At 43.9% G+C, this 23,491-nt stretch overlaps 1 protein-coding gene across 1 annotated transcript in view; it reads left to right on the forward strand.

The window, feature by feature from the left end:
- Positions 1-23,491, forward strand: part of LOC145351562 (serine/threonine-protein kinase 32A-like) — a 241,343-nt gene that overhangs the window by 163,911 nt on the left and 53,941 nt on the right. Inside the window, exon 6 of the mRNA XM_080201156.1 lies at positions 5,856-5,945. Within this exon, the coding sequence (XP_080057282.1) occupies positions 5,856-5,945 (90 nt within the window). The remainder of the gene's footprint in view (positions 1-5,855; positions 5,946-23,491) is intronic.

Genomic DNA, 23,491 nt, shown 5'->3' on the forward strand with positions numbered 1-23,491 from the left:
CCCTCTGCTTGCCCCTATAATAAATAATTACCCCTACAATACAGTAACAAGAAAGTTAGGTAAAAGCGAACAAGTGAATGTGATTTATTTAGATTTCCAGAAGGCCTTTGACAAGATGCTGCATAGGAAACTATTAAATAAGTTAAAAGCCCATGGTGTTAAAGGTAAGATCCTGCATGGGTAGAAGATTGGCTGATTGGCAGAACACAGTAAGAAGTCTGACAACACCAGGTTTAAGACTTCTTACTGTATTTACCCCAGTCCAGCGCTGGCATCTCCACATCATGACTGGCAGGAGGCAGAGAGTGGGAATAAAGGTGTCTTTTTCAGGATGGCAGTTGGTGACCAGTGATGTGAGGTAATGCTTTTTGGAAGGTCTAATACAGATAGGAAATATACAGTAAATGGCAGAACCCTTAAGAGTATTGATAGCAAAGGGATCTGGGTGTACAGGTACACCGGTCACTGAAAGTGGCAATGCCGGTGGAGAAGGTAGTCAAGAAGGCATATGGCATGCTTGCCTTCATCAGCCAGGGTATTGAGTCATTTGCAGCTTTATAGAACCTTAGTTAGGCTGCACTTAGAATATAGTCTTCAATTCTGGTCACCACACCAGCAGAAGGATGTGGAGGCTTTGGAGAGGGTACAGAAAAGATTTATCAGGATGCTGCCTAGTATGGAGGGCATTAGCTATGAGGAGAGGTTGGAGAAATTTGGTTTGTTCTCACTGGAGTGACGGAGGTTCAGGGGAGACCTGATATAATTCGACAAGATTATGAGAGGCACGGACAGAGTGGATAGTCAGAAGCCTTTTCCTAGGGTGGAAAAATCAATTACTAGGGAGCAAAGGTTTAAGGTACGAGGGGCAAGGTTTAAAGGAGATGTACGAGTAAGATTTTTTACACAGAGAATAATGGGTGCCTGGAATTCATTGCCGGGAGGTAGTGGAAGCAGATACGGTAGTGACTTTTAAGGGGTGTCTTGACAAGTACATGAATAGGATGGGAAAAGAGGGATATGGTCCCCAGAAGGGTAGGGGATTTTAGTTAAGTCGGGCAGATGGTCGGTGCAGGTTTGGAGGGCCAAAGGTTCTGTTCCTGTGCTGTAATTTTCTTTCTTCTTTGCGTCGGGTTGATGCTGGGACCGCAACTTCTCACAATATACATTAAAAGTTTGGAAGAAGGAACTGAAGGCACTGTTGCTAAGTTTGCAGATGAAACAAAAATATACAGAGGGACATGTAGTATTGAGGAAGCAGGGGGCCCGCAGAGGGTTTGGACAGGTTAGGATAGTGGGCAAGGAAGTGGCAGACAGAATACAATGTGGAAAAGTGTGAGGTTGTGCCCTTTAAAAGAAGGAATGAGGCATAGACTATTTTCTAAATGGGGAACTGCTTAGGAAATCAGAAACTCAAAGGGACTTGGGAGTCATTGTTCAAGATTCTCTTCAGGTTAATGTACAGATTCACTTGTCAGTTAGAAAGGCAAATGCATTGTTAGTATTCATATTGAGAGGGCTAGAATACAAGAGCAGGTATGTACTTCTGAGACTGTATAAGGCTCTGGTCAGATCCCGTTTGGAGTATTGTGAGCAGTTTTGGCCCCATATCTAAGGAAGTATGTGCTGGTCTTGGAAAGAGTCCAGAGGAGGTTCACAAGAATTATCCCTGGAATGAAGAGATTGTCAAATGAGGAACAGTTGAGGACTCCTCCCATCCCCTCCACCACCCAGACTGATTGTGGACTCCCCCCCACCCCCCCGCCGGATCACGGGCAGAGGCAGTGGCAGTGGCAGTGGATCCCCCTTTGCCCTGACTGATCTCAGGCAGAGTGGCAGCGGATACCCCCTTCTCCCTGACTGATCTCAGGCAGAGTGGCAGTAGACCCCCCCTTTCCCCCACCTCTCTCTGGCATGGAGGTGGGAGCGGATTGCGCTACTCGTCTCACGCCTGACTTTACCAAGTTTTCAAGCCCAAAAATGAGCAGAATGCTTTGGTAAAATCGGGCCCATTATCCCAGAGTAGACTAAGGATCGAAGATGCATTCTTTCGATTCTATTGCAGAGAGGCAGCTCATTTGGAGACTAAGCTAATAATGAGCCTAACCTGGCCCCTTTAAGTCACATACATTTATTTGGCATTTTTCATACCCACAGGACATCCTAAAACACTTTAAAGCCAATGAACTGTTCTTTGAAGTTTAATCATTGTTGTCATGCGGGAACAGCTTACAGCTTACTTTGATTTGTGGCCATTGATGAAGGCCAGTTTTGCTTGGCTGTATTATTGGATGACTTAAGAACTGCAGCTGCAGGATTGTCTAAGAATAAGGCTCTCATTGTACTAACTACATGATGAAATAACATAGTACCACATCTATCTATTCGACCTCAACAGGACCCGGGGCCAACCCTGGAGTGGGAGGAGCACCTCACAGCTAATTTATATTCATCAACAGGCATGATGGGAGAGAAAAAGATTCACCAATGATCTAACAATTGGCATGTACTTCAGCCAACACCAGCAGTCTGTGCACTCCATGTGGCTGCATCAGTTACTTTGTTTCTCTCAACTGCTGAAAACATTTAAAGAAAAGAAACAAAATTAATTTCACCATCTCATGACAAAGAGACTCAACATCCCTTACCTTCACTGGGCTAATTGATGATGGGCAACTCTACAACAGCTTATAGTCCTTGGTATAAGTGAGGTATGACACAGTCCAAGCAGGAGTTGTTATGTGAAGTTGATTTACAGACAGCACCATTAGAAGCACACCTCAGTGGTTTTCAATGCCTCTGGGCACATGTAATTTCTGTTAAACTAGTCACTTGGAGTTATGAATGTGCAGAAGGATGAGCAAACTTAATCTTGGCATTGCTGAAAGCATTTCAACATCATTAGAATCGGTGTGTCAGTATTATTTAACCTTTTATTTTGCTGATTTTGATTTTGTTTTGACAATTCCTACATCCATTGAGAGCAGTTGAAGATGGCAATCGTTTACACCTTCTTTGTTGTTTTATTTGTTCTGCGCTTTAAACAACAGCAACCTGAATTTATATAGCACCTTCCATATAGTCAAATGTTCCACAGCACTTTGCAGCAGTTTAATCAGGCAAAAATTGACAACGAGTTACATTAGGGAATACCACCACCTGCAAGTTCCCCTTCAAGTCAAACACCATCCATCCTGACTTGTCACCGGGTCAGAATCTGGAACTCCCTCCCTAACAGCACTGTAGGTGTACCTACGCCATATACGGACTGAGCGATTCAAGAAAACGGCTCACCACCTCCTTCTAAGGGTAGTTAGCAACAGACAATAAATACTTGCCTAGCCAGTGACGCCCATGTTCCAATAATGAATTTGCTTTAAAGGTCATTGGCCAAAACCCTGGTCTAAAAGATAGATTTTAAGAAATATCTTAAAAGAGAAGAGTGGATGAGAGACAGAGAGGTAAAGGAAAGAAATTAAGGTTTAGGAAGTTGAATTAACAGCCACCAATGGTGCAGCAATAAAAATTGTGCGTGCACAAGGCGCCAGAATTGAGGGGATCCTGAGATCTCAGATGGTTAGGATTATAGAGCTGTTGGAAATTACAGAGGTAGGGAGCAAGGAAAATGAAATTAGTATTGATGTGTTGAGGAATATAATTCAGGTGTGCCATGAAGGATTGAAAACTTATTGACCACCTAGCATTGTCCTAACCATGTTATCAGTGGAATGTCCGGAAGGCCACAGATTAGACTGGAGCCTGAATACAGTAGACCCAAACTTTTCCTGGAGATTCCAGTAGGCCTGTTTGAGATAGGAGTCACTATTAACCCAAGTTGGGTTATTGATATAATTGGTAATGTTGTTGGGAAGGCCAGGTATGAGTCTCAACTTGAGGATCTAGGCCTGCAATGCAAGCTGAACCCTTGAAGATTTCCAATATTTTTTATCAAGGAGATGCTGCCTAATGGGCAGTAAATAGGTTTTCCAGCAATCCTTCAGCTACCTGCCAGGCCTGCCATCAACAGCTAAACTTGCTGTCTACCTTTCCTTTGATGGGTGTAAAAGATGAAACCTTAGTGATTCAGGCTCTCCCCTAGTTTGTGTAAATCAGATGAGCTGCCAGTAATTTGCAGGGAGAATGCCAGAGGTCATCAAGAGACAGCATCCACATCAGAATCAAATGTGGTTCAAATTTCAGATTCAAAGGCCACAAAGTTTATTTCTCCAATTTCCAGCCTTCCTTTCCAGAAATTTCCAGCCTTCTGCTGTCTCATCCAGATGGACATTCTTGTCTGGATCTTGAACGCCAACAGAGCCAAATCGTATCAGATCATGATCTGGTTCTCACCCAACATCCAGACAAGTGCACCTTCCAGTAAAAGGTCTCGATAATTTTGTATCGCCAACCCAGAAAGAAAGAACTTGCATTTCTGCCACAATTCACATAAGGCCAGAATAGCTCAAAGCTCTTTGAAGTGTAAGGGGTGAACTTGAGCCCATGCTCACCATCCGTGCAAATGTCGGCAGGGGTTCAAGGTTCAGAAGTCGCCATTCTCACCAGTACCCCCCCCCCCCCATCTCACCACCGTATACTGACATGTTAGCACGGATTATAACAGGTTCACACAGACTTGAACCTGTTGTGGGGGTCTCCCCGGGGCGCAAAGCAAAGTATAAATCCCAGGGGGGAGTGATATGGCCAGACAGTGGCATGGCAGTGCCCCCTGGCACTGCACCTCGGCACAGGTTGGCTCTGTGCTGACCTAGCAGTGCCATCCTGTGTCAAGGGACGGCTCCAATTGAAGCCTCCTGGGGAGATAGGAGGAGGGGAGGGGATTCATTTAGATGCAGTGGTGGATGGAGGAGCTAGAGATGCCAGTGATGGAAGTGGGGAGAAGGATGGAAGTGGGTGACGGCTCAAACTGTGAGGCAGGATGGTCAAGAGGTCAAAGATTGTTGGGGAGAGGCCAATGACTTGTTGTGGGGGAGGGGGCTGATGAGCAAGGTGGGGAGGAGTCAATGATTGGTGGGGTAGAAAAGTGCCGACTCCAGTTGGGGGTGGGACCTCTGTGGTGGGCTGGCGGAAGGTTAAAGTCAGGTTATTATCGGACCACTTTAAGGATGGTACCCTGAACTGTGTTCAGTTGAGTTTTGGTGGCTTGCTGAGGCCCTGACCCTCCACTGAAACATGCCCCCTTTGAGTTTTTTTTTGGCAGTGTTGTAAGATCTTGAGAGAAAACCATATGATTCTCTCCCAGTTTTCTTGCCAGAGACAACACCCTGTCATTTTTTGTAAGATTCAGCCCGGAGTTAGTGTTGTAATTTGGGAAATACAGCTGCTTTTTGAACACAGCAAGATCTCAGAAACAAATGCAATAATGGCTAGATAACCTATTCTTAGTGACCCAGTTGAGGTCGAAATACCCCGCTCTTCTTTGAACAGTGCCATGTGATCTTTTATGTCCATTGAGAGAACAGGTGGAGTCTCACTTTAGTATCTCATCCAAAGACAGCATTTCTGACAGTACAACTTGTGTACTCGTACCCCAGGAGTGTGACTTGAATCTCACTGCCTCAGGGTCAAGAGTGCTGCCCTCAAAGCACCTACTCAGTATGGGGAGCAGGTGCTTGCATGTTCTGCCTCTGATGTGAGAAAGTGATTTGCTATGGTGCAACATCCCTCAATGTCTAACTCACATGGGCAGCTTATTAGTTACCTAATAACAGCACATTTATACAAATAGTCTCAGTGACAGTGCAATTGCTAAGATCAGAGACTTATCACCAGCTTTAATATGTGTATTTTTCAGGCATCTTAATATGCTGTATTTCTTTCTTTAATCTGGACCATTCTAGGGCACGTGCACATTACTGACTTCAACGTTGCAGCACTGGTGAAGGAGGAGAAGCAAGCCACCTCTATTGCAGGCACAAAACCATACATGGGTGAGTATGGAAGCCTGAGGATGGGCAGATAGTTCACACCCCTGGTGCAATTTCTACACACCTCAGTTTCAAATGACCGGCCATTTATCTTGTAGCTATGTCCCCTTGTTCAAGACTCTTCCACTAGTGACAATATCGCGAGGGGGATCTACATTCTGCCATATCCGCTGGTGGTCCTCATCACTATCCGCAAATCCACCAACCTTTGTGTCATCTGCAAACTTACTAATCAATCCAGTTACGTTTTCCTCCAAATCATTTATGTATATATATATTACAAACAGCAAAGGTCCCAGCACTGATCCCTGAGGAATACCACTTGTCACATTCAGAAACGCACTCTATCACTGCTACCCTTTAACTTCTTTGACCGAGCCAGTTTTATATCCACCTTGCCAGCTCACCTCTGATCACATGGAACTTCACCTTGTGCACCAGTCTGCCGTGAGGGACCTTGCCAAAGGCCTTATTGAAGTCCATGTAGACAACCTCCACTGCCCTACCCTCATCCATCATCTTTGCCACCGCCTCGAAAAACTCGATCAAGTTCATGAGACACGACCGCCCCTTCACAAAACCATATTGCCTGTCACTAATATGTCCACTTATAGAACATAGAACATTACAGCGCAGAACAGGCCCTTCGGCCCACGATGTTGCGCCGACCAGTTAAAAAACAATGACCCACTAACCTAAACCAATCCCTTTTCGTCCATAAATTGGGAAAGGACGTGTAGATAGTTTGACTCATGTTGAGATCAAAAAGGAGGTATTGGGGTTCATGAGAAACATTAAAGTAGACAAGTCTCCAGGGCCTGATGGGATATCCCCAAGTGGGAATAAATCCTGCCTTGAAGAATCCTCGCCAATAATTTCCCTACCGCTGATGTAAGACTCACCGACCTGTAATTACCTGGATTATTCTTGCTTATTAACAAAGGAACAATATTGGCTATACACCAATCCTCTGGGACCTCCCCTGTCGCCAGTGAGATACAAAGATTTCCCTCAAGGCCCCAGCAATTTCCTCTTTTGCCTCTCTGGGGTATATCCCATCAGGCCCTGGAGACTTGTCTACTTTAATGTTTCTCATGAACCCCAATACCTCCTTTTTGATCTCAACATGAGTCAAACTATCTACACGTCCTTTCCCAGACTCATCATCCACCAAGTCTTTCTCTTTGGTGAATACTGACGCAAAGTACTCATTTAATACCTCACACATTCCCTCTGACTCCATACATAGATTCCCTTGCTTGTCCTTGTGTGGGCCAACCCTCTCCATGGCTACCCTCTTGCTCTTTATATATGTGTAAAAAGCCTTAGGATTTTCCTTGATCTTGATAGCCAATGCTTTTTCATGACCCCTTTTAGCTCTTCTTACTCCTTGCTTAAGTTTCTTTCTACTTTCCTCGTATTCCACACTTGCTTCATGTGTTCCCAGCCTCCTAGCTTTGACAATTGCTTCCTTTTTCTCTTTGACTAGGCTTACAATATCTTCATTATCCAAGGTTCCCAAAACTTGTTATCCAAGATTCTCAAAACTTGCCATCCAAGATTCCCAAAACTTGCCACACTTTTCTTTCATCCTTACAGGAATGTGCCGGTCCTGAATTCCTATCAGCTTACACTTGAAAGCCTTCCACATGCCAGATGTTGATTTGCCTTCAAACATCTGCCCCCAATCTACATTCTTCACTTCCTGCCTGATGTTGTTGCAATTAGCCTTTCCCCAGTTTATCACCTTAATTTGAGGACTACACTTATCTTTATCCATCAGTACCTTAAAGCTTACTGAATTGTGGTCACTGTTCCCGAACTGCTCCCCTACTGAAATGTCGACCACCTGGCCGGGCTCATTCCCCAGTACCAGGTCCAGTACGGCCCCTTCCCTAGTTGGACTATCTACATACTGTTTCAGGAAGCCCTCTTGGATGCTGCTTACAAACTCTGCCCATCCACGCCCCTAGCACTGTGAGTCCCAGTCAATATACGGGAAATTAAAATGTCTCACTACAACAACCCTGTTACTTCTACAGCTTGCCAAAATCTGCCTACATATCTGTTCCTCAATCTCCCACTGGCAGTTGGGTGGCCTATAGTAAACCCCCAACATTGTGACTACACCTTTCCTAATCCTGAGCTCTACCCATATTGCCTCGCTGTATGAGTCCTCCAAGGTGTCCTCCCGGAGTACAGCTGTGATACTCTCCTTAACAAGTAGTGCAACTCTTCATCCCTTTTACATCCCCCTCTATCATGCCTGAAACATCTATATCCTGGAATGTTAAGTTGCCAATCCTGTCCTTCACTTAACCAAGTCTCTGTAATGGCAACTACATCATAGTTTCTAGTACTAATCCAAGCTCCAAGTTCATCTGCCTTACCTGTTACACTTCGCGCATTGAAACAAATGCAGTTCAGTCCATCAGACCCTCTCTATTTGCAATCCCATCCTGTCTACTGTTTCTCTGAGTCTTACTGGTCCAACTGTCTCGTTCCCCTTCAGCTAATTCACCTTTGCTTTGGGTCCCACCCCCCCCCCCGCCAAACTAGTTTAAATCCTCTTGTGTGACACTAGCAAACCTCCTGGCCAGAATATTTGTGCCCTTCCAGTTTAGATGCAACCCGTCCTTCTTGCCCATCTGCCACAGAAGAGACCCTAATGATCCAGATACCTGAAACCCTCCCTCCTACACCAGCTGTTTAGCTACATGTTGAGCTGCCCTATCTGCCTATTCCTAGCCTCACTAGAACTTGGCACAGGGAGTAATTCTGAGATTACAACCCTAGAAGTCATGTTTTTTAACTTTCTATCTAACTCCCTTAAACTGCTGCTGCAGGACCTCATCACTCTTCCTGCCTATGTCATTAGTACCAATATGTACCATGACCTAGAGAGAGGGAGGACCACAGGGGATCCTGCACTGAATTGCCTGCCCCTTCTGGCATTCACCCATCTATCTGCCTGCGCCTTTGGCGTGACCACACCTCTAAAACTCTTACCTATGACACTTCCGCCTCCTTCATGCACCTAAGTGCATCCAACTGCTGCTCCAACCTATCCATGTGGTCTGTAAGGAGTTGCAGTTGGGTGCACTTCCTGCAGACATAGTCGTCGGAGACATTGGAAGCGTCACGGATCTCCCACATCTCACAAGTGCAACACTTAACCCTACTGACCAACATTTCCAGCACCAATGAAGTTATTTGAAAAAAATTATAAAACACTTACTTTCACTTTTACTTTCTCACAGTGGCCTTTCTTTTGGTTAGAGGAGGAGGGAGGGAAACACTAATGTAGTGTTTCAGGTTTACCACCCCGTGACACCCAGATCTTCGGCTTCCCACTTCTTGGTAAATGTTGCTGGTCCGACTTCTCCCAGAATGCACACGTGAAGTCCCTCAGCTGCCTCTATCGAAACCTTACGTTCTGTTCCTTCCTCCAGGTCATTAATATAAATGGTGAACAATTGTGGGCCAAGAGCTGATCCCTGAGGTATTCCACTAGTTACATCCTTCCACCCTGAAAAGGACCATTTATTCCAATTGGTTTCCACATGACAGCAATCCATGCTAACACACTTCCTCCAGTTCCATGAGTTTTTACTTTACGCTTATGCAGGACCTTGTCGAAGATTAGAAATCTAAATAACGTTGGAACCTTAGAGGATGAGAGGGAGGACTTAGTGGTAGGGGATGGGGAAATGGCTGAGGCCTTGAATAACTTTTTTGTTTCGGTCTTCATGGAGGAGGACGTGAATAATTTGCCGGATGTTAGCGATGGAAAGATGGTAGGACTGGAGGGCCTGAATGACATTATTGTTACTAGAGAAGCAGTGCTCAACAGACTGGAGGGACTGATTGTGGACAAGTCCCCAGGACCGGATGGAATGCATCCAAGGGTTCTGAAAGAAATGGCGGAGGTGATAGTGGATGCCTTGGTGATTATTTTCCAAACGTCGCTGGATTCCAGGGAAGTGCCGGAAGATTGGAAAACGGCTAATGTTACGCCGTTGTTTAAGAAGGGTGGCAGGCAAAAGGCAGGGAATTATAGGCCGGTTAGTTTAACGTCTGTTGTAGGTAAAATGTTAGAATCTGTGATCAAGGAGAAAATAGCGAGGCATCTTGAGGAGAATTGTTTGATAAAGCAGACGCAGCACAGTTTCGTTAAGGGGAAGTCATGTCTGATGAATTTATTGGAGTTCTATGAGGATGTGTCTAGGGCAGTGGATAGAGGAGAGCCAGTGGATGTGGTCTTTCTTGATTTTCAGAAGGCGTTTGATAAGGTGCCTCACAAGAGGTTATTGCAGAAGGTCAGGGGGCATGGAGTTGGGGGTAGGGTGTTAGCGTGGATAGGGGATTGGCTGTCAAATAGGAGGCAGAGAGTGGGGGTCAATGGGTGCTATTCAGATTGGCAGTTGGTGACTAGTGGAGTGCCCCAGGGGTCGGTGCTGGGGCCTCAGCTATTTACCATTTATATAGATGATCTGGAGGAGGGAACCGAGTGTATGGTGTCAAAATTTGCTGATGACACCAAGATTGGTGGAACGGCAAATTGTGCGGAGGGTGTGGAGAGTCTGCAGAAGGATCTAGATAGGCTGGGTGAATGGGCCAGGAACTGGCAAATGGAATTTAATGTTGGCAAGTGTGAAGTCGTCCACTTTGGTAGGAATAATGGTAGGGAGGACTATTACTCACATGGCGAAAAACTGCAGCAGGCGACGGTGCAGAGGGACCTCGGGGTCCTTGTGCATGAGTCACAAAAACCCAGCCTGCAGGTGCAGCAGGTGGTCAGGAAGGCTAATGGGATGCTGGCCTTCATAGCGAGGGGGATTGAATATAAAAGTAGGGAGGTCTTGCTGCAACTGTACAGGGCATTGGTGAGGCCGCAGCTGGAGTACTGTGTGCAGTTTTGGTCGCCGCACTTACGCAAGGATATTTTGGCCTTGGAGGGAGTGCAGAGGAGGTTTACTAGGCTGATACCGGAGTTGAGGGGGTTGAACTATGAGGAGAGGCTGAATAAACTAGGCTTGTACTCGTTAGAGTTTAGAAGAATGAGGGGAGATCTCATTGAGACGTATAAGATGATGAATGGGATGGATAGGATAGAGGTGGAGAGACTCTTCCCGCTCAGAAAGGACAGTAGGACTAAAGGGCACAGCCTCAAGATAAAGGGGGGGCAGTTTAGAACAGAGTTGAGGAGGAACTTCTTCACTCAAAGGGTGGTGAATCTCTGGAATTCTCTGCCCGTTGAAGTGGTGGAGGCTGCCTCGCTAAGTATATTTAAGACGCAGGTTGATAGGTTTTTGATAGGCAAGGGGATTAAGGGTTATTGGGAGAGGACAGGAATGTGGAACTGAGACACGACAGATCAGCCATGATCTTATTGAATGGCGGGGCAGGCTCGAGGGGCTAGATGGCCTACTCCTGCTCCTATTTCTTATGTTCTTATGTAAATACGCAACATCTATAGGTTCCCCTCTATCTATTCTCCATGTTATACTCGAAAAGAATTTGTCAAACATGATTTACCTTTCATAAATCCATGTTGATTATGTTTGATTATATTCAGCTTTCCTAAATGATTAGCTGTTTCCTCTTTGATTATTAGCTCAATAATGGATGATAAACTAACTGGCCAATAGCTTCTTGCCTTTTGCCTTACTCTCTTTTTGAACATGGGCATCACACTGGCTGTTTTCTAATCTTCTGGTACCCTCCCAGAATTTAGCGAGTTGCGAAAAATTTCAAGCAATGGGCCCACTATCTCCACAGACGCTTCCGATAAAACCCTAGCATGCTGTTCATTGAGCCCTAGCAACTTTTTCTTATTCATGGGAGATGGGCATCACTGGCTGGCCAGCATTTATTGCCCATTCCCAGTTGGCCTTGTTCAGAGAGCATTTAAGAGTCAACCACATTACTGTGGCTCTGGAGTCACATGTAGGCCAGACCAGGCAAGGACGGCAGATTTCCTTCCCTAAAGGACAGTAGTGAACCAGATCGGTTTTTCCAATAATCGACAGTGGTTTCATGGTCATCGGTGGATTGTTAATTCCAGCTATTGTTATTAGGGAATTCAAATTCTACCATCTGCTGTGGTAGGTTTGAACGCTGGTCCCCAGAACATGAGCTGAGTTTCTGGATTAATAGTCTAGCGATAATACCACTAGGCCACTGTCTCCCCAGCGCCTTGACTTTCTCTAATACTCTATCCATTGTGATTGTGATTTTTGTAAGTTCTACCATGTTGTTGAAATCAGCCCATCTGATAACTTAGGGATATCCGCATTGTCAGTGAAGATTGATGCAAAATATTTGTTTAGCGTATCAATCATTTCTTTGTTTGCTGTTGTCAATTCACCCAACTCGTTCAATTACCTTAGCTGCCCGTTTCCTATTCATGCATCTATAGAAACTCCCATTGGCCATGCTAAATTCTTCTTTAGGTGCCAGAGTGTGGCGATTAGGATATTTTCACAGTAACTTCATTAACAATGCAATGTAAGCCGACTCACACTAATAAATAAATTTTAAACTTACTGTTTTTATGCTGCATGCAATTCTTCTCTCAAAATTCATTTTCTCCCTTATGAGCTCTTTCACCTTTTGCTGCTGAATCCTACAAAATTACCAGTCCTCTGGTCCACCACTATCCCTTGCTACTTTGCTTTGCAATTTAACATTATTCTTGATCTTCTTTGTTAATCATGGGTTTTGTCTTTCTTGTGGAATCCCTCTTTTTGATTGAAATAAACTCCTGCTGAGCATTTTGGTCAGTAAGAAGTCTCACAACACCAGGTTAAAGTCCAACAGGTTTATTTGGTAGCAAACGCCACTAGCTGCGGCAGGAGCAGTGCTCCAAAAGCTAGTGGCATTTGCTACCAAATAAACCTGTTGGACTTTAACCTGGTTTTGTGAGACTTCTTACTGTCTTCTTTACCCCAGTCCAACGCCGGCATCTCCGTATCATGACGAGCATTTTGGTACCAGCTGTTTCAATGTCTGCACTGCTCATCTCCTGACCTGTAACTTTGTTTACCCAGTTCACCTTAGTCTACTCCTTCGTCCGTCCTTTATAATTTCCCTTATTTAAGTTGAAGACACTGGTTATGGACCTATGGCATTCACTCTCAAACTGTATTTGGAATTCTGTCACATTGTGGCCATTACCCCCAGGGCATCCTTAACTACAAAATCTCTTACTGATCTTTCTCCGTTATGCAAAACCAAATCTGCAATCCATATATTCTTCTTTCATGTTACCCTGGTCGGTGTTTTGTCCCATCAAAATGCAGATTAATTGCGGTTCCCTTCAAACATACTCTGGATATTTCCCCATCTGACTTCCTGGGAGGTCACATTTTGGGGTCTAGAGACTACTCCCACCCTTGTCTTCCTTCCCCTGCTATTCACGATTTCAACACAAACCGATTCTACATCGTTATCTACTGCTTTTATATCACAACTTAGCACTGCTCTGAAATCTTCCTTGATTAACAATGCTACCCTACCTCCTTTCCCGTTCGGTCCATTCTTTTGGAACTTTGAATACACTGGAATGTTGAGCATCCAGTCCCAGTCACCCTCCAACCAGATTACTGTAATAGTTAATAAATTTTCATACGTTGCAATCTGTGTTATCAACTCATCTAGTTACAAATGGTTCGTACATTCAGATAAAGTACACTTAAATTCGATTTTTACAACTCTGGATTTGCTCGGGGTTGTATATTTTTGTTTACGTTTCCTGCCCTGACTTGTCACACTATGACAGTCTAAAAAGACTAAGGAAATTTGGCATGTCAGTTAAGCTCTCACTAACTTTTACAGATGCACCTTAGAAAGCATTCTTTCTGGTTGTGTCACAGCTTGGTATGGCTCTTGCTCTGCCCAAGACCACAAGGAACGACAAAAGGTCACGAATACAACGTAATCGATCACGCAAACCAGCCTCCCATCCATTGACTCTGTCTACACTTGCCACTGCCTTGGCAAAGCAGCCAACATAATTAAGGACCCCACGCACCCCAGACATTCTTTCTTCATCTCCCGTTAGGAAAATGATACAAAAGTCTGGTCACATACCAACTGATTCAAGAACAGCTTCTTCCCTGCTGGCATCAGACTTTTGAATGGACTTATCTTGCATTAAGTTGATCTTTCTCTACACTCTAGCTATGACTGTAATACTACATTCTGCATTCACTCATTTCCTTCTCCATAAATGTTATGCTTTGTCTGTGTAGCACACAAGAACCAGTACTTGTCACTGCATGTTGATACATGTGACTATAATAAATCAAACCAAAGTCAAGTTCCCCCTTTCTGTCCTGTGCCACTGTTCTTATATATACCCCTGTTTTTTGAGAGCCTTCCATCTTAGAACCCTCCCCCCTACTTGTTAAGACTCTTGTGCGAGTCATTGGTGTCATATAATGTTCATATGATCTGTCTCTACCTGTAATTTTCTGTTGACCTCAGACTGATCGCTACACTTTAACTTTGACTTTCCAATTTTCTTTAGTTCAAAACCCTCTCTACTTCCCTACAACATAGAACAATACAGCGCAGTACAGGCCCTTTGACCCTCAATGTTCCACCAACCTGTGAAACCAATCTGAAGCCCTTCTAACCTACACTATTCCAATATCATCCATATGTTTATCCCATGACCATTTAAATGCCCTTAATATTGGTGAGAAAATGCCCTTAATGTTGGTGAGAATGCTCTTAATGGTCCCTAGTTGTATAGTCCACAAGAACACTGGTTGCAGCATGGTTCAGATTTAGGCCATCCGAACGGTATAGCCCCTACTTCCTCCAGTACTGAATGTCTCACAAACCTCACTTCTCCCACACCAGTCTTTGAATGGTGCATTTGTTTAGCTCTCTAATTTTACACACTATTTGCCATATGTGATTCAAGTGATGACTGGAGGTTCTGTTCTTTAGTGTCTAACTCCTCAAACTGCCTACACAGAACCTCCTTCCTCATTCTACCAGTGTTGTTGGTTCCCACAAGGACAATGACCACTGGATTCACCCCATCCAAATGCACGTTCCCCTCCAGCCCAGAAGATATCCTGAACCCTGACCCCAGGTAGGCAACACAGCCTTTGACAGTCTCGATCCTGGCCACAGAAAATACTGTCTATTCCCTGACTATACTATCCCCCAACTATGACTTTTCCACCCCCATTTGAACAATCCATTGAACCATGGTGCCATGGTCAGTTTGCTCATTCTTTCTACAGTGCCCTTTCTCATCCATACAAGGATCAAGAATCTCTTGTACTTATTGCACAGGGACAAAGGCTGAGGCTCCTGCAGTGCTATTATTTGGATCCCCCTACCTTGCCTCTCTCACAGTCCCACCGTCCTGTCCCTGCCCACTGGCCAAATTCAAGGCTGTTAATCTAAGGGAAGTGGTTGACATCTCAACTCTCTCCCTATGTTCTTTATTGAAGTTTCACCCCTCTCTCCACCGCTCTCTATTAAGGCCTTGCCTCTTTCCCCACACACTATTGAAATCTCACATCTCTCCCTGCAGTCTTTACTGAAGTCTCACCTCTGTTTGCCTGTGCTCTCTATTGAAGTCTCACCTCTCTTTTCCTGTGCTCTCTATTGCAGTCACGCCCGTCTCCCCACGCTCTTTACTGAAATCTCGTCTCTCTCTCTCCCTGCGCTCTTTACTGAAATCGTGTCTCTCTCTCCCCCTGCGCTCTTTACTGAAATCTTGTCTCTCTCTCTCCCTGCGCTCTTTACTAAAATCGTGTCTCTCTCTCTCCCTGCGCTCTTTACTAAAATCGTGTCTCTCTCTCTCCCTGCGCTCTTTACTAAAATCGTGTCTCTCTCTCTCCCTGCGCTCCTTACTGAAATCTCACCTCTTTCTTTCTGCGCTCTCTACTGAAGTTTCACCTCTCTCTCTGCGCTCTTTACTGCATCTCCCGACAGTCCTTCTTTAAAAACACACACTATGGAAGGATTTTACTCTGTGTACCACCAATGCAATAATGTTGAAATTTCACTGTCGTGCTGTAGGAAGCAACACGACTAATTTACAAACGCCCACACACAGTAATGTGATAATACCCACATAATCGCATTTGCGTGTTGCTGCTGCCTTATCAGAATGGTGGCACCTCCTCAGTACTGCCCTGGAGTGTCAGCCTGGATCATGTGCTCACGTCTCTGGAGTCGAACTCAAACCCACAACCTTATGACTCAGAGATAAGAGGGCTATCCACTGAGCTGCAGCAGAGCAGGGGGAGAGCACACTATTCAAATAAGTTGCTGACCTCACTGTGATGTGACATGCTTCACTCGCACTGCAAAAGATGCAGCAATGTTTGAAGTTTTGCTCCCAGTCAAATTCAAATGTTAATGCACCCTAAGACTTTTTGCATCCACACTCATTGTAGTTGTTGGCAGTCTTTATGACAATTTAGTTGGGAACTTATTGTTTTGTCAGAAAATTGCCAATTCTTTTTGTAGAAATCAGAAGGCATATTAAAGATGAGCATTGTTAATAAATAACAGCAACAACATTTTGCATTGATATAGCACCTTTAGGGAATAGGGTCTGGGTGGGATTGTGGTCAGTGTAGACTCATTGGGTGGAATGGCCTCCTTCTGTACTGTAGGGATTCAATGATTCTGATTCTTTCTGAATCTATTGATTGATTCTGCCTCCATCACAGCCCTCTGAGAGAAATAGTTTCTCCTCATTTCAGTTTTGAATCTGCCCCCTTCCACTTTATGGGTGGGATTTTACAGCCTCACTTGGGCAAGACCGGAAATTCCCGCCTGAGGTCAATGGAGATTTCTGTTGTCGGACCTTTGCTCGCTCTGATTCCATGGCGGACGAGAGGGTAGAGTTCCAGCTTATATCTATGTCCCCTTGTTTTAGACTGTCCCGCAGGAAATATCTGTTCAATGCCTACCGCATTAAAGCCCAAACTATTCAACCGCTCTTCATATGACAGCTATTCCATCCTTGAGAACAATCTGGTGAACCTCCTCTGAGTTGCCTCCAGTATCACCACATCCTTCCTCAAGTAAGAAGACCAAAACTGGATAGTACCCCAGGCTTGGTTTCACCAATGTCTTATACAATTGTAACAGCACGTCTTTATTCTTGAAAACCAGTCTTTTAGCAGTAAATCCCAAGATTACATAAGAACATAAGAAATAGTAGCAGGAGTAGGCCATCTAGCCCTTCGAGCCTGCCCCGCCATTCAATAAGATCATGGCTGATCTGTCGCTGCTCAGTTCCACATTCCCGCCCTCTCCCCATAACCCTTAATCCCCTCTCTTATCAAAAACCCATCAACCCGCTTCTTAAAAATATTTAGCAAGGCAGCCTCCACCACTTCAACGGGCAGAGAATTCCAGAGATTCACCACCCTTTGAGTGAAGAAGTTCCTCCTCAACTCCGTTCTAAACCGCCCCCCTTTTATCTTGAGGCTGTGCCCTCTAGTCCTACTGTCTTTTTTGAGCAGGAAGAGTCTCTCCACCTCTATCCTATCCATCCCATTCATCATCTTATACGTCTCAATGAGATCTCCCCTCATTCTTCTAAACTCTAACGAGTACAAGCCTAGTTTATTCAGCCTCTCCTCATAGCTCAACCCCCTCAACTCCGGTATCAGCCTAGTAAACCTCCTCTGCACTCCCTCCAAGGCCAAAGTATCTTTGCGCAGGTGCGGCGCCCAAAACTGCACACAGTACTCCAGCTGCGGCCTCACCAATGCCCTATACAGCTGCAGCAAGACCTCCCTACTTTTATATTCAATCCCCCTCGCTATGAAGGCCAGCATCCCATTCGCCTTCCTGACCACCTGCTGCACCTGCAAGCTGGGTTTTTGCGACTCATGCACAAGGACCCCGAGGTCCCTCTGCACCGCCGCCTGCTGCAGTTTTTCGCCCCGTAAGTAATAGTCCTTCCTACCATTCTTCCTACCAAAGTGGACCACCTCACACTTGCCAACATTAAATTCCATTTGCCATTTCCTGGCCCATTCGCCCAGCCTATCTAGATCCTTCTGCAGACTCTCCACACCCTCCGCACAATTTGCCATGTCATCAGCAAATTTCGACACCCTACACTCGGTTCCCTCCTCCAGATCATCTGTATAAATGGTAAAAAGCTGAGGCCCCAGCACCGACCCTTGGGGCACTCCACTAGTCACCATCCGCCAATCCGAATAGCACCCGTTGACCCCCACTCTCTGCCTCCTATTTGACAACCAATCCTCTATCCACGCTAACACCCTACCCCCAACTCCATGTCCCTCGACCTTCTGCAATAACCTCTTGTGAGGTACTTTGTCAAACGCCTTCTGAAAATCTAGAAAGACCACATCCACCGGCTCTCCTCTATCCACCGCCCTAGACACATCCTCATAGATTCCATTTACCTTTCATATTATATGCTGCACCTGCATATCTACTTTTTACAATTCATGCTCAAGGACACCCAGGTCCCTCTGCACTGATGCACTTTGAATCTACTTCCCATTTCTGCACAGTAAATATTCTATGTCGTATCCCCTCTCCGCCCAATTTCTGGGACATAAGGTGAGGTCTATGACTCACTTGGGATGATTGCACTTTCTACTAGTTGCACAATCATGACTGCCAGCCTGAACCTAGGAGCCCACAAACCTCACAGAAATCTGCACCAGCAAACTGCTTGGCTCATCTAACAGTTTATACTCAGTACATCGTATGTCTGGCACATGAAGCCATTTGAACCTGTCTTATGATCCCACTAAAGACAAATAACTTTTTAACAGAAAAGAATTCCTGGGCAAGATTTAACTTTTTTAAAGCTTTTACTATGTATCAATTAAATTTGAATAAAAACTAATTCACTAATTAACAGGTGAAGGATATTTTAACTGAAAATAAAAATTTTGTTTTCAATAGTCAATGCAACAAAGATTCACCTCAAATAGTTACAAGCATTCTCAATACTTGATGTGCAAATGAGACACCATATGCAATCTCTTTCAACCTTGGCCTTCATTACATAGACAGTATCAGTTCTTGCCCAATCATTTCTGCCCTTCAGTCACATTGACCATATTCCATCCAAAGTCTCCAGACACAATTAACATCAACAAGGTGCATGTCCCCCTTTCACTTGTGTCGCAGCAGGCCTGATGGTATAACTATCCAGAGTTTTTTTTTACCAAAGAACTGACAGACTAGGTTCAAGGTCCAGTTCTCAGCTCGCTTGCATATTGTCTCAGTAAGAAAATGTTCCATTTTTGGAATGCCAAACAGAAGAATGGTCTATTTGTAGAAAGCTCAGCTTACTGCCTCACGCATATTCTGCATTCTGAATTTCTACCTCAAGACAGGCTCTAACCTGACAGCATTGCATTTACCTTTCTGTTTACTTTTTACTTCAAATTTCATCCTTCATAGCAACCTCAGGTCACATGCTAATTTCTTGGAATCTAATGATATTGTAATGAGAAAACCAACTGTCCCTCTTTAAGAATACTCCCCAGTTTCATTTTGATCTCAAAGGGGACATTCCACAAAAACAAAATACAGGCTTTTCCAAAAGCAAGTGGACACTCACACCAGGAAATCTAACCCTTTGCAACTGGTATGGCTATTGATTTGCTCCAATTGTGTATGGGGCAGCATAAAACACGACTGAGTAATGGTAAACACCAAGTTGCCTGAGAAGCCAATGTAGTCTGACCGTAGTCGCCACCATGCACCTCCAGTTTTATCTTTTGCTGGTAATTATGTGGTGTCACCTGGCCACTGAGCTGAGGTTGCTGTGTCATGTCCACAATGTGCTGCATGACCTTACAGATCTCTCACCAAGAGTATAAGATATACAAGGTTATTCTGAGGCTTTACACAATCCCTGTAGTTAGGTGTAAATGGGCAGCTACTAGCTAGTGTTTCCCAAGCTCATAAAGTGTAACCCATTTACAATGGCTAATAATTACTTTGTGTTAATGATAAACCAAGCAAAGAAATTGGTGAGCGTTCAGTAGAGCCACCTGATACATCCAGATTGGCAACTCCTGAACCACCACTTTATCGTGGCAACTTGCCTACCTAAGCACCAACCCCAATGGGCTCACGCGGAAGACATAATCTGTCTGACTTGCTAATTATCTGTCAAGCAGAAATGGCTCACTAGATGGTGGGAAAACAACTCCACTTAGATGAGAAGCCACAGGACCCTCTTCTCGGACACTCAATTTCCAAGTGATCAATGAGACGGGACCATCGTTCTTGAGCAGCAGCCACTGTTCCCACATGAGGTGAATTAAGTTGGGCAAGTCCAACTTACTACATCTATAGCAACATGAAGGAAGAGGGCAAGGCCAAGTTGAACATTTGCAGCATGTAACAACCCATGAAATGTTTACAGCCACAAGGTATTGGGGAGATTCCAAGGATAGTTGAACGTTCTGAAATGGCAGCTAAAATGTCTTCCACAGATATGAGTCAGCCTTAACTGGAGCATTTCCCATTGTTCCCAGAACTTCAGTGAAATATTAGGTCTGAATCACAGAATTGTTACACACAGAAGGAAACCATTTGGCCTGTTGTGTCTGTACCAGCTGTCCAAATGAGCATCATGACTTTGTGCTGTTCCCCTGCTTTTTCCCCATATTGCACTTTTTTTTAGTTCAATGCCCTCTTGAATGCCTCAATTGAACCAGCTTTCACCACACTTCCAGGCAAGGCATTCCATGACCGAACCACAAATGTTTTTTGCTCATATCACATTTGCTTCTTTTGCCTGTGCCCCTTCATCCTTGATCCTTTCATGAATGGGAACAGTTTCTCTGTTTTTACTCTGTCCAGCCCCCTTATGATTTTGAACATCTCTATCATAATATAGCTTACTTTTCTAGAGCAGAACAGTCCCAACTCCTCCAACTTATCCTCATAACTGAAGTTATTTAGCATACCTGAAACTCTAAGTGAGCCTGTGCCCAGCATCTTTGGGATTTGAGGTGTAATAATTGATGTGATTGCCTCTTGGGATGGGGTCAATGAGCTGCTGGGATTTTACCCTCTTTAGTGACAGCATATAATGGAGATTCAGGCCAAGACTTGGTTCCCATTGTGAAGCAGCTGGAGACAGATCCTACAAGAACAATATCAGCATTGGGATAAACATCGCCTTAAACCTTGGAGACTTCAGCTGAAAGGTCTTGGCCGCCCTGCTCTTAACATTCAGGAGCACCATGTCGATGTTTGGAGTTTATTCTGTTAAAGGGGCTACATGGGTGTGGATGCCATTTGGAGTCAACAGCCTGACAAGCTGAGATAATCTTGGTCTCCAGTGAAACATAGAGACTCTTTGAAGTGGGGGATTCTATTTTGGTGGCCGAATTACTTTTAGAAAGTTCTAAAAAGCAGCTTTGTTAAGTAAACTCTTCCAAAAGTAAACAAAACTGTTTTCAAAGTGTAATAAAACTTTATTTTTAAAACTAGTTTTATTAGAACATAAAAAATACGAAACGAAAACATACACTAGACAACAAACAAAGACTTCTGCTGAAGGAATGATCCAATATAGGCTCAATGACACAACAGCACCACTGAGTTTTCTCCATAGATCTCCGTTTTTGTACCAGAAGCTTGGTCAATTAAACAGTTTGGTTGTCCAATTATCTCAAAATACACCCAAGTAATTAATTTACAGAGTTTAATTTAATCAACATGTCAATCTATTTATGATAATTTTGCTTGAATTATAATCTGACACTTAAAATATTGATCTGTCATTCATCTGTCCGTTTTATGGAAGTTCTCTCCCAAAAATGGCTTGTTATGATTCAGCATTTCCCTAACCAGTTTAAACTGGCTCTAATATCAAATGAAGGTGCCTTTATCATTTGGCATTATCCTCTGACCTGGATATACATGAGTAATTTACTTTGTTGCATAATTTGTGCCTGACTGGTGCTGTGAATACAATTTGCTATTGAAGTTTCTTTAGTTTTTAGTGGTAATATTAGAATTACAATAATGCATTTTCCAACTCAAAAAAGCTTGTGTAAGCTTTCTCTTATCATTAATTTCATGGATTTAACTAACTAACATTAATTACATTAATTCACATTAAACAAATAAAACATCTTTTATTTTACTGGCATATTATAAATTCATTTCTTAGAGACATTATTAATATGTTACTTAAATATTTTGTATTATTCTCAAACCACATATTAAAACATTAGCTACTAATTATCCTCATGGTGGGTATTTAGCATTAATCAGAATTCTCAACTACACTGTTCTTTGGCTCATCATTATTGAAGCAGTGTGAAAATGGTGGTAAGGTGTCAGGAAAATCGAAGAATAAATCCACCCTTCTGATCTCCTCAGGGTAGGGTGATTGACATATATGTTAAGTGATTGGCATCACACTCTCCATGAATGTTATTAGAATGAAACACTGGAGGCTGTCTTTATGCAGCGGTGTGCAGCTGCTATATTATGTTGAAAGATGTGATCTGCAGCTACTTTGAAAGAAACAGCAACAACAAATGCAATTCTCCAGTAATCTCTGAAGGGGAAGAACACAGTGACAGATTCAAAGGAAAGCTTCTGATATGCTCTATGCATTTATAGCATGTCTCACTCTCACTGGATCAAACCCCCAAATCCTTGTCATCCTTCTCTCAAAAAAAAAGTTCATTGTCATTGAGGTATTAGCAAGGGTTAATGATCTTATGATTTTTCACACTACAATTCACAAGGGAACAGGAAAATCCAAGAGATTCCTTGTTTCACCAATATTTGAGGAAACTGCAGGTTAGAAGAGAGTCCTGTATGATCTCCATTCAACCAAGATATCACGGGTTCTCCCTAAAGCTGACATTCCCCGTAAAGTGACATTGTTTCCCCAGGAAGTGAAAGGTGGTGTAGGGTCAGGAACTGAGCACAATGGCAGAGATTCAAAGAGCCTACACTCCATTCCTGGTTGAACAGCCACATTGACTGATGGGTTCCTGAGAGGAAATTAAAGGTATATAACTTTTTTGAGGTATGACCATGATGGGGAACCTCAGTGCCCTGTGTTTAACGTACCACCACAAAACTGACAAGAAAATCATGACAGCACGGTGACACAATGGTTAGCACTGCTGCCTCATCGTGCCAGGGACCTGGGTTCAATACCAGCCTTGGGTCTATGTGAAGTTTGCACATTCTTCCCCTGTCTGTGTGGGTTTCCTTCAGGTACTCCGGTTTCCTCTCACAGTCCAAAAATGTGTGGGTTGGGTTAATTGGCTATGCTAAATTACCCATTAGCGTCAGGGGGACTAGCAGGCATAATATGTGGGGTTACGGGAAAAGGGCCTGTATGGGATTGTTGTCGGTGCAGACTCAGTGAGCCGAATGGCCTCCTTCTGTACTGTCGGGATTCAATGAAAATGCATGCCAGTAGTTTTGTTGAGAAAACTATATTTCTTTGTTTTATTATTGGGAAGGTGGACTTCAGTAGCTTTTTCCTATCTTGCATGGTGTTACCTATAGCAACCGTT

The sequence above is a fragment of the Carcharhinus amblyrhynchos genome, chromosome 13 (genome assembly GCF_965287045.1).
Source record: "Carcharhinus amblyrhynchos chromosome 13, sCarAmb.v2.hapA, whole genome shotgun sequence".
In the NCBI taxonomy this organism is placed as follows: Eukaryota; Metazoa; Chordata; class Chondrichthyes; order Carcharhiniformes; family Carcharhinidae; genus Carcharhinus; species Carcharhinus amblyrhynchos.